The sequence below is a fragment of the Gorilla gorilla genome, chromosome 4 (genome assembly GCF_029281585.2).
Source record: "Gorilla gorilla gorilla isolate KB3781 chromosome 4, NHGRI_mGorGor1-v2.1_pri, whole genome shotgun sequence".
NCBI classification, from domain to species: domain Eukaryota; kingdom Metazoa; phylum Chordata; class Mammalia; order Primates; family Hominidae; genus Gorilla; species Gorilla gorilla.
Genome location: NC_073228.2, coordinates 184,828,875 through 184,841,384, shown reverse-complemented (window position 1 = coordinate 184,841,384; position 12,510 = coordinate 184,828,875). Strand labels below are relative to the sequence as shown.

At 41.0% G+C, this 12,510-nt stretch overlaps 1 protein-coding gene across 7 annotated transcripts in view; it reads left to right on the top strand.

Moving 5' to 3' along the window:
- ZFP62 (ZFP62 zinc finger protein) overlaps positions 1 to 5,222 on the top strand; it is a 60,902-nt gene extending 55,680 nt beyond the window's left edge. For 5 of the 7 annotated variants that reach the window (XM_063707081.1, XM_004043158.4, XM_019028499.3 and 2 more), the window contains exon 2: positions 1,342 to 5,222. In XM_063707081.1, the coding sequence (XP_063563151.1) occupies positions 1,440 to 4,043 (2,604 nt within the window). In that variant the 5' untranslated portion in view covers positions 1,342 to 1,439 and the 3' untranslated portion in view covers positions 4,044 to 5,222. Of the gene's footprint in view, positions 1 to 767; positions 841 to 1,341 lie in introns of all 7 variants that reach the window. The other 2 variants (XM_055387231.2, XM_004043161.4) reach the window with 2 other exon arrangements.
- The last annotated feature ends 7,288 nt before the right edge of the window (positions 5,223 to 12,510 follow it).

The following is a 12,510-nucleotide window of genomic DNA, read 5'->3' as shown; positions in this document are numbered from 1 at the left end:
CATTTAAAAGAATTGTTTGTTCATCTTTTTACCTGTTTTCCTGTGTGATTTGTAGTTTATTTTTCTTCAATTTTTGAAAATATATCAGTCTCTTGTTGCATATGAGTCATCATTAGAAAGCTTCCTCTATACTCAGGCCATAGAGGCATTTACCCATGTTTTCTAGCATTTGTACAGCTTTTTTATATTTAGAGCTCTATTCCATATGGAGTTTATTCATGTGTGTGTGGTGTGAAGAATGGGATCTACTTGTATCTTTTTTTTTTTTTTTTTGTGAGACAGAGTCTTGCTTTGTCACCAGGCTGGAGTGCAGTGGAACGATCTCGGCTCACTGCAACCTCTGCCTCCCAGGTTCAAGTGATTCTCCTCCCTCAGCCTCCCAAGTAGCTGGGATTAGAGGTGTGTGCCATCACGCCCAGCTAATTTTTGTATTTTTACTAGAGACGGCTTAACCATGTTGGCCAGGATGGTCTTGATCTCTTGACCTCATGATCCGCCCGCCTCAGCTTCTCAAAGTGGTGGGATTACAGGTGTGAGCCACCGCACGCAGCCCTAATTTTATCTTTTTCCATATGGCTTCATAGTTGTTACAACACTATTAAAAGGACCATCTTTTCTCTGGTAATTTCAGATATCATCTGTTTCATTAATTTCTGTGTCTACCTGGGACAATGTCTGGACTTCCTGTTCTATTCCATTTGCCTGTCTGTGTACCAGGACCATACTATTTTAATTATAGAGGTTTAATAATATATTTTAATATGCAGGTTGCCTTCTTCCTCATCTCTGCAGTAACTGTCTTCATGGTTTCATAGCCTTCTCCCTGATACCCCTCCCCAGGTACTAATTTTTTCTCTTTAGTTTTGTCTGTCCTCTGCTGATTTTGTCTAACTTTTCATAATAAAAAAAAGTTTCGCCTAACTTTTGTCCTACTTATGAATTTTTCTGTCTTCTATTCTTCAGAGATTTCTTCTGCCCTCTTGTTTGTTTTTCCATGACTGGGTGACATTGTTTAAAAACTGATTGGTGTTGCCCATGGTTCTGTGCATCATTTCACCTTGCCCTATGCTAAGCTGTTATGCAAGAATAGAAAAGCTCATTGTTCCATTGAAAATCCGGGGTTCTAGCATTTTAACATTAGTTCCACAGGGGCAGAAATTTTGTCATATTCATTGTTGTATCCCTAGTACTTAAAAACCGATACATGGCACATGGTACCTATCACACAGTATGTTGTCAGTAAATGTTTGTCAAGTGAATGTTGTTCGTTGTTATTCCAGTTTGTTTTTGTTTTTTTTTTTAAGAGAGTGAATAGGTGTCCTTTTCATTTTCTTGGTGTAGTGTCACATTTGAAGACGAGCACTGAGGATGAGGAACCAACTGAAGAATATGAAAATGTTGGAAATGCAGAATCTAAGTGGCCAAAAGTGGAGGATCCTATGCCTGAATCTAAGGTTGGTGACACATGTGTTTGGGATAGCAAGGTAGAGAATCAACAGAAAAAGCCTGTGGAAAACAGAATGAAGGAAGACAAAAGCAGCATCAGGGAAGCAATCAGCAAAGCCAAGAGTACAGCAAATATAAAGACAGAACAGGAAGGTGAGGCATCTGAGAAGAGCTTGCATCTGAGCCCACAGCATATCACACACCAGACTATGCCTATAGGGCAGAGAGGCAGTGAGCAAGGCAAACGTGTGGGGAACATTAATGGAACCTCCTACCCTAGTCTACAGCAGAAAACCAATGCTGTTAAGAAATTACATAAATGTGATGAATGTGGGAAATCCTTCAAATATAATTCCCGCCTTGTTCAACATAAAATTATGCACACTGGGGAAAAGCGCTATGAATGTGATGACTGTGGAGGGACTTTCCGGAGCAGCTCGAGCCTTCGGGTCCACAAACGGATCCACACTGGGGAGAAGCCGTACAAGTGTGAGGAATGTGGGAAAGCCTACATGTCCTACTCCAGCCTTATAAACCACAAAAGCACCCATTCTGGGGAGAAGAACTGTAAATGTGATGAATGTGGAAAATCCTTCAATTATAGCTCTGTTCTGGACCAGCATAAAAGGATCCACACTGGGGAGAAGCCCTATGAATGTGGTGAGTGTGGGAAGGCCTTCAGGAACAGCTCTGGGCTCAGAGTCCACAAAAGGATCCACACGGGGGAGAAGCCCTATGAATGCGACATCTGTGGGAAAACCTTCAGTAACAGCTCTGGCCTTAGGGTCCACAAAAGGATCCACACGGGTGAGAAACCTTACGAATGTGATGAGTGTGGGAAGGCCTTCATTACTTGTAGAACACTTCTCAACCATAAAAGCATCCACTTTGGAGATAAACCCTATAAATGTGATGAGTGTGAGAAATCTTTTAATTATAGCTCTCTTCTCATTCAGCATAAAGTCATCCACACTGGAGAGAAACCTTATGAATGTGATGAATGTGGGAAGGCTTTCAGGAACAGCTCAGGCCTCATAGTGCATAAAAGGATTCACACAGGAGAGAAACCTTACAAGTGTGAAGTCTGTGGCAAAGCATTCAGCTATAGCTCAGGCCTCGCAGTCCATAAAAGCATTCACCCTGGGAAGAAAGCCCATGAATGTAAGGAGTGTGGGAAATCCTTTAGTTATAACTCACTACTTCTTCAACACAGAACTATTCATACCGGAGAGAGACCTTATGTATGTGATGTGTGTGGGAAAACGTTCAGAAACAATGCAGGCCTCAAAGTCCACAGGAGGCTCCATACTGGGGAAAAACCATATAAGTGTGATGTGTGTGGGAAAGCCTATATCTCACGCTCTAGCCTTAAAAATCACAAAGGAATCCACCTTGGGGAGAAGCCCTATAAATGTAGCTATTGTGAGAAATCCTTCAACTACAGCTCTGCCCTTGAACAGCATAAAAGGATTCATACCAGGGAAAAACCCTTTGGGTGTGATGAGTGTGGTAAAGCTTTCAGAAATAATTCTGGCCTTAAAGTACATAAACGAATCCACACTGGGGAACGACCTTACAAATGTGAAGAATGTGGGAAAGCATACATCTCTCTCTCGAGCCTTATAAATCATAAAAGTGTACACCCTGGGGAGAAGCCCTTTAAGTGTGACGAGTGTGAGAAGGCCTTCATCACATACCGAACCCTTATAAACCACAAAAAAGTTCATCTTGGGGAGAAGCCCTACAAATGTGATGTGTGTGAGAAATCTTTTAATTACACATCGCTCCTTTCTCAGCACAGAAGGGTCCACACTAGAGAGAAACCCTATGAATGTGACAGGTGTGAGAAGGTCTTCAGAAACAACTCAAGCCTTAAAGTTCATAAAAGAATCCATACTGGGGAGAGGCCATATGAATGTGATGTGTGTGGAAAAGCCTACATCTCACACTCAAGCCTTATTAACCATAAAAGTACCCACCCTGGCAAGACACCCCATACATGTGATGAATGTGGAAAAGCTTTTTTCTCAAGCAGAACTCTTATAAGCCATAAAAGAGTCCATCTTGGGGAGAAACCCTTCAAGTGTGTTGAGTGTGGGAAATCTTTCAGTTACAGCTCTCTCCTTTCTCAGCACAAGAGGATCCACACAGGGGAGAAACCCTATGTGTGTGATAGGTGTGGGAAGGCCTTCAGGAACAGCTCAGGCCTCACAGTGCATAAGAGGATCCACACAGGTGAGAAACCCTATGAATGTGATGAGTGTGGGAAGGCATACATCTCACACTCAAGTCTTATCAATCATAAAAGCGTCCACCAGGGGAAGCAGCCCTATAATTGTGAGTGTGGGAAATCCTTCAATTATAGATCAGTCCTTGACCAGCACAAAAGGATCCACACTGGAAAGAAGCCATACCGATGTAATGAGTGTGGTAAGGCTTTTAATATCAGATCAAATCTCACCAAGCATAAAAGAACCCATATTGGAGAGGAATCTTTAAATGTGATATATGTGGGAACTTACAGTGGCACATCCCAGAAGAGAACCTATGAGGGAGGGAATGCCCTGGATGGGGGCAGGATGAGGATGCCTCTGTAGCAGGCAGAGCTTACCAAGTCTCTCCGAACTCAAATGGAAGAAATACCTTATGAATGTAAGAATGTAGGGGGTCATGGCTTGTAATTTACACAGTGTAAATGAAACCATCCTAGAGGATTATGAGGAATCCTTTCTATGTGATTTTCAATCATAGCGAGCAAGAAAGGCTCCAGTGTCAAGGTAGTTCAGCTCTTACAGGATATAAAACAGTCCATACTTGAGAGAAAAACTTAGATCTGAGTGATGGAATGTGAAGCAAATCTTCAAAATCAGTAGACATTTCTGGACATAAAACAGATGAGGAAAGGACTTCAATTAGAAGTTTCGTAATCACCATCAGAAAGTTCATGTTTGGTAAATTCTGTTACTAGAAATGTAGGAAATTCAGGTATAGCTTTGAATCCCAGTTACACATTGGTCAGTGGGAAAACTAAGGGCCTCCAACAGGCAAATTCAGGGAGGATAGGTTTCAGGGAATATACATTTATTCAATATTAGTGGTCTTTAAGTGTAAACTTGATGTAATTGGTTTGGGAGGGGGCAGTGATGATGACTTCTGAAACAAAATTTGGATTTCCTTTTAGGAAAAGTAGAAAGCATAGACTTAGAAGTCTAACAGGAGATAGGAGAGAGTCACTCATAAAAAATGCAAATTGATGAACGTACTATTGTGATACATTAGTTGAATGGATGAAACTTTTTTAAAGTTTCAGATGAACTCCCATAATGAATGATGAATTTGTGATGAGGGATAACCTGGAAGTGGTATTCACACATTGTGCTACAATAAAAGGTTCTACCGTGGAGAGGATTTTGACACATTCAGTAACTAATGGAACACACCGTCAACATGAATTTGCACCTTACATGACAGAAGTGATTCAGGGATTCCTATGAATAGAAATGCTGAGAAGGAACGCATTTTATTGCAGAAGCTAAAAAGCTAAAGTACCAGTCATCTAGAGAGAAGGAAATTAATGTTTCTTAATAATCCTGTTAAATGTTTGATTGTTTTTGGAATGTGTTATTGTAAAGATGTCATGCAGGACATGTATATGTTGTCTGTTGTAAAATGTTAACGAATACTTTGTTCAGGGCTCACTCTCTCTTTGTCATGAAAGCCAGCTCCTTGTGGCGAGGTAAAGTGGAATTCCAATAAAGAAATTCCTTAAATCAAAACGGGCTGTGAGTTTAGATGGAGGATACCCAAGAGCCATTTGTGTGTCAGATCTTTGTGGGGTAAGTTATACCAGATCCAAACCAGAGAGGGTAGTGGACTCATCGAACAGGGCTGGCAGCTCAGCTGGTTTCACCAGAAGTTAGAAGGTGCCTCCCTCCGAGGAGCACAGGATAGATTTTGAGGGGACCACAGTGGAGCCATGTGATCCTCATTACTGGGCCAGATCCTAACTCAGGGGAGCAGGTAGGTTGTGTGAGTGATCAGTCACCACACACAGCTCTGTCAGGAACATGTAGAATTGAACATAAAATACTGCTGTGTATGAAGCTGTTAACTAGGTAACTCAAAGGGTAAAAATAGACTCTTCTGATAATTGAGTAACCTGTCTGAGAATACTGTGAGTGGGCCAATCAGCAAAGGCTGAATTTGAAGTCTGGTCTCTGGTTTCAAAACCCATTGTCTTTACAAGAGAACAATCTCAGCCATGTAGTTTCCCTTCTCCTTCTGGGACTCCTATCTTTGTAGCCAGATAGTTTCCATGCTCTTTCTAGGAGTATATTTCTTTCCCTTTGTATCCAAACCCCTACCAGTAAGTTTTGATGGCTGCGGTGGGGAAGGGTGGAGTTGAGGGAGGAAAGGGAGATGGAGCATTTCTACCACTGCTCCACTTGGACTGTTCTGATCATACTTGCTCTCTATCCTTTGCACATGACACTGGCAAGCCTGACCCTATACACAGACTTGGACTGATTTATTCAGGAAATACTTGAGGATCTACTAGGCACTGTCCCTGCCCCAGGTACTGGGTGGGAGAGGATGGCAGCAGGAGTAGATTCTGGTAGATGAGGATGAATAAAGGGAGAAAGGCTGTGAGCACAACCACCCTAATGGATGTCTGAATTAAGACTGCAGGTGCTCAGAGGACAGCGACTAGGACCAACCAAGAGGGAGGAATTGGTGACATCTGGGCAGGACGTTGAATTGGGTTTTCTGAGAGAGGAGTAGGAACTAGGATGACCTGAGTAAAGGCAGCTACGGAAGTGCCCAGGCATCCTCTAGCAAGGCTGGTCTCTGGCAGGGCTGATGTGTGGGCAGGAAGGAGGGTGCCATGGAGTACTCGTTCCCCGTAGTCGTGGGGACATGGATTGGGCTTCCTTTTGCTGAAGATGAGACCAGCTCTGGTTGTTTTTAACCTGAGGTTTCCATGTGCTCCTCACACAGGAGAGCTCCTGTACTTGAGCTCCAGCTGAACCTAATGCACTGTCTACTTTTGGGGAAGATGCAGGCTAAATAACAAAGGAGAGGATGGCCACAGCTCAGGTGGGGATTCTGAGTGCCTCAGCCCCACCAAGCACCAGACAAGCTCCTGCGGCCCCCATCTACTCGCATGCTCTGGAAATGGGCCCAGGTCCTCAAGTGTACCTACAGCCAGATACAAGCCATTCAGGCTGATCCCAGACGTGTTGGGGTCTCCGTTGCAGCACAGACCCAATGAACTGGTGCGGCTGAGCCTGCTCAGACCAGGGATGGAACATGGTTTAGGCACCACCCCCAGTTCCTTCCAGAGAACGATATGCAAATGGGAAAAATAAAGGGGGAGGGAAAAGCGGGGAGGAGAAAGAGAAAAGAAAAGCCTGAAAAAACAATGAGTATGGAATAGCCTTCCATAGGAGTGCACGTCTCTATTAGCAAATTTGTCTGAAGGTGAAAGCCTGGAAAATAATTTCATGTTTTGTGTATGAAGACACTGGGCGTGAAATGGTACTGAACACCAATCCTGCAATGCAGGGGAATTTTCCTTCGTGGGATTCAAAAATGAGAGGATCACCACCAGGACAACACCTGAAGATGGTGTTAGCTGAAGGCAGACATTGGGGACCTGAAGTCTGTCTGCATCAAGACCTTGAGGAATTGGCCACAGCTGTACCCAGGGAGTCCCTGGGCTGGGGAGACCCTTCATTTCTCTTCTCCAGCTTCAGCTAAGGGCCTAGAGACATGGAGAAGGAAGCAGAATACAGTACTTCAATTGTCTTCCTACTGAGGAGCCATTCTCATTTAGACCTGGCGGTTCTTCTCAGGTCTGGATAGTGTCATTGTGCGAAGGAAGCCGTTTGCATGAAACCTGTGTAGAGTCAGTGAAGTATAGTGGCCGAGGACATGGTCTCTCTACCGGGAGGCCTGAGTTCAAATAAGGACTTTCACTTATTTCCAGATGACTTTAGGCAAGTAACTAAACTTGTGTGTCCTCACGTGTCTTTTTTTTTTTTTTTTTTTTTTTAAGACGGTCTCGTTCTGTCGCCCAGGCTGGAGTGCAGGGGCATTAGCTCACTGCAATCTCCACCTCCTGAGCTGAAGCAATTCTCATGCCTCAGCCTCCAGAGTAGCTGGGATTGCAGGCATGCGCCACCATGCCAGGCTAACTTTGGTATTTTTGGTAGAGAAAGGGTTTCATCGTTGGCTGGGTTGGTCTTGAACTCCTGACCTCAAGTAATCTGCCCAGCCTCAGATTCCCAAGGTGCTGAGATTACAGGCCTGAACCACCACAGGCTACCATACCGGGCCCTCACCTGTCTTTTGTAAAGATAATAGTAGCAACCTCAGGTTGTAATGAGGGTTGGAAACATTAATAGTGTTAAGGTCCTTAGAAGGCTGCCTAGAATGAGAAGTATTTGCATAAGAATGTATGGAATAAGTCTGATGAGTAAGTGTGGTGGCCCTGTCCAAAGACAGCATCTAGATGCTTGGGCAGTGGAGGACAACTCTTACCTGGAAGTCAAGGAAATCCCTGAAGGACCACCCCCTACTCAGACAAAACTTGAGAAGAAACATGAGAAAAGTGATTTTTTGGATGTTCCTGAGTGGTATCTTGCTTCTAAATAAGCAATGCATTGTCTCTAAACAAACATGTTTTGTCTTTGTCGGGCTGCAAAAGTGCTCAGCAGGAGGAGTCTCCAGCTGAGGCCAGTAACCACACATGTTGGGGGTTGAGGGCTGCCTCACACTTGCCTCTCTGGCCTGGGCAGCCTGCTCACTCACGTGGTACACATTTTGTTTCCCCTGTGTTTTCCCAGCAATACTCAGATGTGCTGGAGATTACTGTAGGAAGGGTTGGTGAGAGCCAGACTTTCACCGTCTTAACCATGGCTATTTCTGGTGAGTGTCCCTTAAGATCTCAGAGGATAAGTAGTGGTCCTGGGGTGGGCAGGGCAAAGCCCCAGAGAGGAGCAGGTGAAGTTCCTCTGGTCTTGGGTGCAAACCATGGGGCCATATTCCATTCAGTGCAATAATATGAATTTATTTCCTGTTCTATCATTTTCCCATCTGTAAAATGAGGGAAAAGACCTGTTTACAAGATTATTTTAAGGCTTAATAAAAACGCTCTGTATTTTATAAAAATTTTGTACAAACATTGTTAAATTGACTATCTTTTGAAAAGTTGAAGGAGATAAGAATGAGAGCAAAAGTTGATGAAACAGCAAACACAATAAAGAACAACAACAAAGTCAAGGTTGGTGCTTTGAAAAGACTGAAAATTGGTAAACCTCTGATGTGACTGAAAAAGAAAAGCACAAATAATCAAAGTCAGGAATGAAAATTGGGAAATCACAACAGATTCCATGGCTTATTTAGAAGTATATTTTTTAACTTCCAAACGTGGGAATTTCCTAGTTATGTTTTTGTTATTGTTGTTACAAGACATGGTCCATATGACTGCTGTCCTTTGAAATGTGTTGAGATTTGCTTTATGGCCCAGCATATGTTTAACCTTAGTGAAGATTTGTGGGCACTTGAAAAGAATGCATGTTCTGCAGATGCCGCGTGCAGTCATCTACATAAAGCCATTGGATTGTAATACGTTGTTCATATCTTCTCTGCTCTTAATGAAGTTTTATTTGCTTGTTCTATTAATGAGACAATTGTTGAGTTATCTCTACTTAGATATAGCTCTGTGAACTTTGCTTTATATATTTGAGGCCACACAAATATAAAATTGTTATATGAATTGAAATTTTATGAAGTAAACCTTTTATCCCTAGTAATGCCTTTTACTAAAAGTCTCTTTTTTTCTGGTATTAATAACATCGGCTTCTTTTTTGGTTACTGTTATATGGCATTTCTCTTTCTTTCCTTTTACTTTCACGCTTTCTGTGTTTTTATGTTTTAGATGTACCTCTTGGAAATAGCATATAGTTTGTTTTAATCCAGTCTGATAACTTACTTTAACAGGATCATTTAGCCCTTTAATTTGTAGTTATGAATGATTCTATTCATACTCTATTTTTCCATCTTTTGGTTTGGAAGTTATATACTTTTTCTCTTCTTTTAGTGGCCTAGGAATTAAAAGGTGGATTCTTGACTTACCAAAGCCTAATGTTAATTGATACTTTTATCTTCGTCCTAGACAATGCAAAGTTCCTAAAATACTTCTTACCTTCTATCCTATATGCGTTGTTTTGGTTAATTATAATTATATATACATATAAATGTACATAGATATATATTAAAATGTTATTATTGTTTTCTATACCAAACGTTTAATTACTATTTATTTATTTATTTATTTATTTATTTATTTATTTATTTTGGAGACAGAGTTTTGCTTTGTCACCCAGGCTGGAGTGCAGTGGCAAAATCTCGGCTCACTGCAATGGCTACCTCCCAGATTCAAGCAATTCTCCTACCTCAGCCTCCCCAGTAGTTGGGACTATAGGCACACACCACCATGCCTGGCTAATTGTTGTATTTTTAGTAGAGTCGGGGGTTTCACTGTGTTGGCCAGGCTGGTCTTGAACTCCTGACCTCAGGTGATCCACCTGCCTTGGCCTCCCAAATTGCTGGGATTACAGGCATGAGCCACCATGCCCAACCTTTTCATTTCCTTTCATTCTTCTCCACCTCTGCAGTTTTTTATTTGGGGACATTTTCCTTCTCTCTAAAAAACTTTCTTTAGAATACTCTGTCCTGTTAGAGGTAAAACTTCACAATTTTTATTTGCCTAAAAATAACTTCATTCTTGAAAACGATTTTTTGTGGGAATAGAATTCTAGGTTAGACCTCATGTTCTTTTGTCACATTGGACGCATTAAGCCACTGAAGTGTGATTTCCACTCTGGCTGTTCATCTGCCAGTTTAATGTATTCTTTTTAAAATAGCTTCTTTTAAGTTTTTTTAATCTTCGGTTTATTCCAGTTTAACTGTGTTTTATTTTGGTGTGGATTTTTTTTAAGTGATCCTTTTTTATATACTCTGGGCTTTTAAATTTGTGTATTTATCTTTCATGAGTTTTGGTAAATTCTCAGCCATTGTGTGCTCAGATATTAGCTCTATACCATTCTTTTTTCATTTCCTTCTAGGACTCCAAATAAAGCCTTCTCACTGTATCTCCTGTGCCTCTTAAGTGCTCGTTTCCATCCTTTTGTCCCCTACTCCTTACCCAGGCTTCATTCTGGATCTAATTTACCTTCCAGTTCACTAAGTTTCTCTTTAGCTATGTAATCTGGCTTAAATATGAGCCCATTGAGTGCTCAATTTAAGTTTTTCTGTTTCTCAGTAATAGACTTTTCATTTGCTTCCTTTTTTCTGGAGATGGAGTATCACTCTGTCGCCCAAGGTTGGAGTACAGTGGCAAAATCTGGGCTCACAGCAACCTCTGCCTTCCAGGTTCAAGCAATTCTTATGCCTCCCATGTAACTGGGATTACAGGTGTGCACCACCATGCCTGGCTAATTTTTGTATTTTTAGTAGAGAGGGGTTGTGCCATGTTGCCAGGCTGGTCTCAAACTCCTGACCTCAAGTGATCTGCCCACCCCAGCTTCCCAAAGCTCTAGGATTACAGGCATGAGCCACAGCACTGGACCTTCTTCCTTTTTCATAGTATGCCAGATTCTCAAATGTAGCTTTATTTTCCTTGAACATAGTAGCATTTTTAGTTTAAAAGCTGTGTCTGATAGCATCTGTGGCAGTGCTTTCTCTGATGTTGACTCTGAGTGTGTCACCTATTCTCTGCATTAGATTTCTTCCATCTGAACACTTGAGTGGTTTCTGATTTTCAGGTTAGAATCTGACTGATACACTGCTGTCTGCATGCTCTTAATCTGGGCCTTACAATTTTCTACAGAATCCTTTCACAGCCCACAGCCCCCAGCCCCTCTTTGTATTTTGTTAACTTTCAGTAAAAGGGAACTTGGTTCAAGAACTGTAAAAGTTGTTATCTGAACCCAAAATTCTAAAGGGAATCCAAACTGGGAAAGAAAAAAATCCTCCCCTCAAGTTCCTAGCCTTAGTAAAGAGTGTGTGTGTATATACACGTATATATATATACGTGTATATACACGTATATACGTATATATATGTGTGTATATATACACGTGTATATACACGTATATATATGTGTATATACGTATATATGTGTATGTACATATATATACGTATATATGTGTGTACGTATATATACGTATATATGTGTGTACGTATATATACGTATATATGTGTGTGTATGTACGTATATATGTGTACATACACGTGTGTATGTACGTATATATGTGTACATACACGTATATATATACGTATATGTGTGTACATACACGTATATATATACGTATATGTGTGTACATACACGTATATATATACGTATATGTGTGTACATACACGTATATATACGTATATGTGTGTACATACACGTATATATACGTATATGTGTGTACATACACGTATATATACGTATATGTGTGTACATACACGTATATATATACGTATATATGTGTACATACACGTATATATATACGTATATATGTGTACATACACGTATATATATACGTATATATGTGTACATACACGTATATATATACGTGTATATATATATGTGTGTGTGTATATATATATGGATATAGCACACTGCCATGCTTTCCATTTTGTTTCAGTTGGTCTCTTATCCAGCAAGTTCATTTTCCTTCCACAAAACAATATCTGGGATACAAGAGGTTAGCTATTTGCTAATAGTTAAGACGTTTTGGGGCCATTTCAATTCAGTATTTTTAATGTTTCATTCAGAAATCATTTGAATAACTAAGAAGTTATTTCTTAGACCCTGTCCTCAGAATACACCATTGCAACAAAAATCAAAAAAACCTCAGCACAAATCATGGAGTTCCTAGGTTCCAGCGTCCTTCTTTTTCAGGACGCTTTTTTCCTCTAAAAACAAAGATTGACTCAAGCATGTAACAACAGAAATACTGTGATAGCAATACTATGCTAACATTTTTATTTATTCCTGTGATCTTAACACCT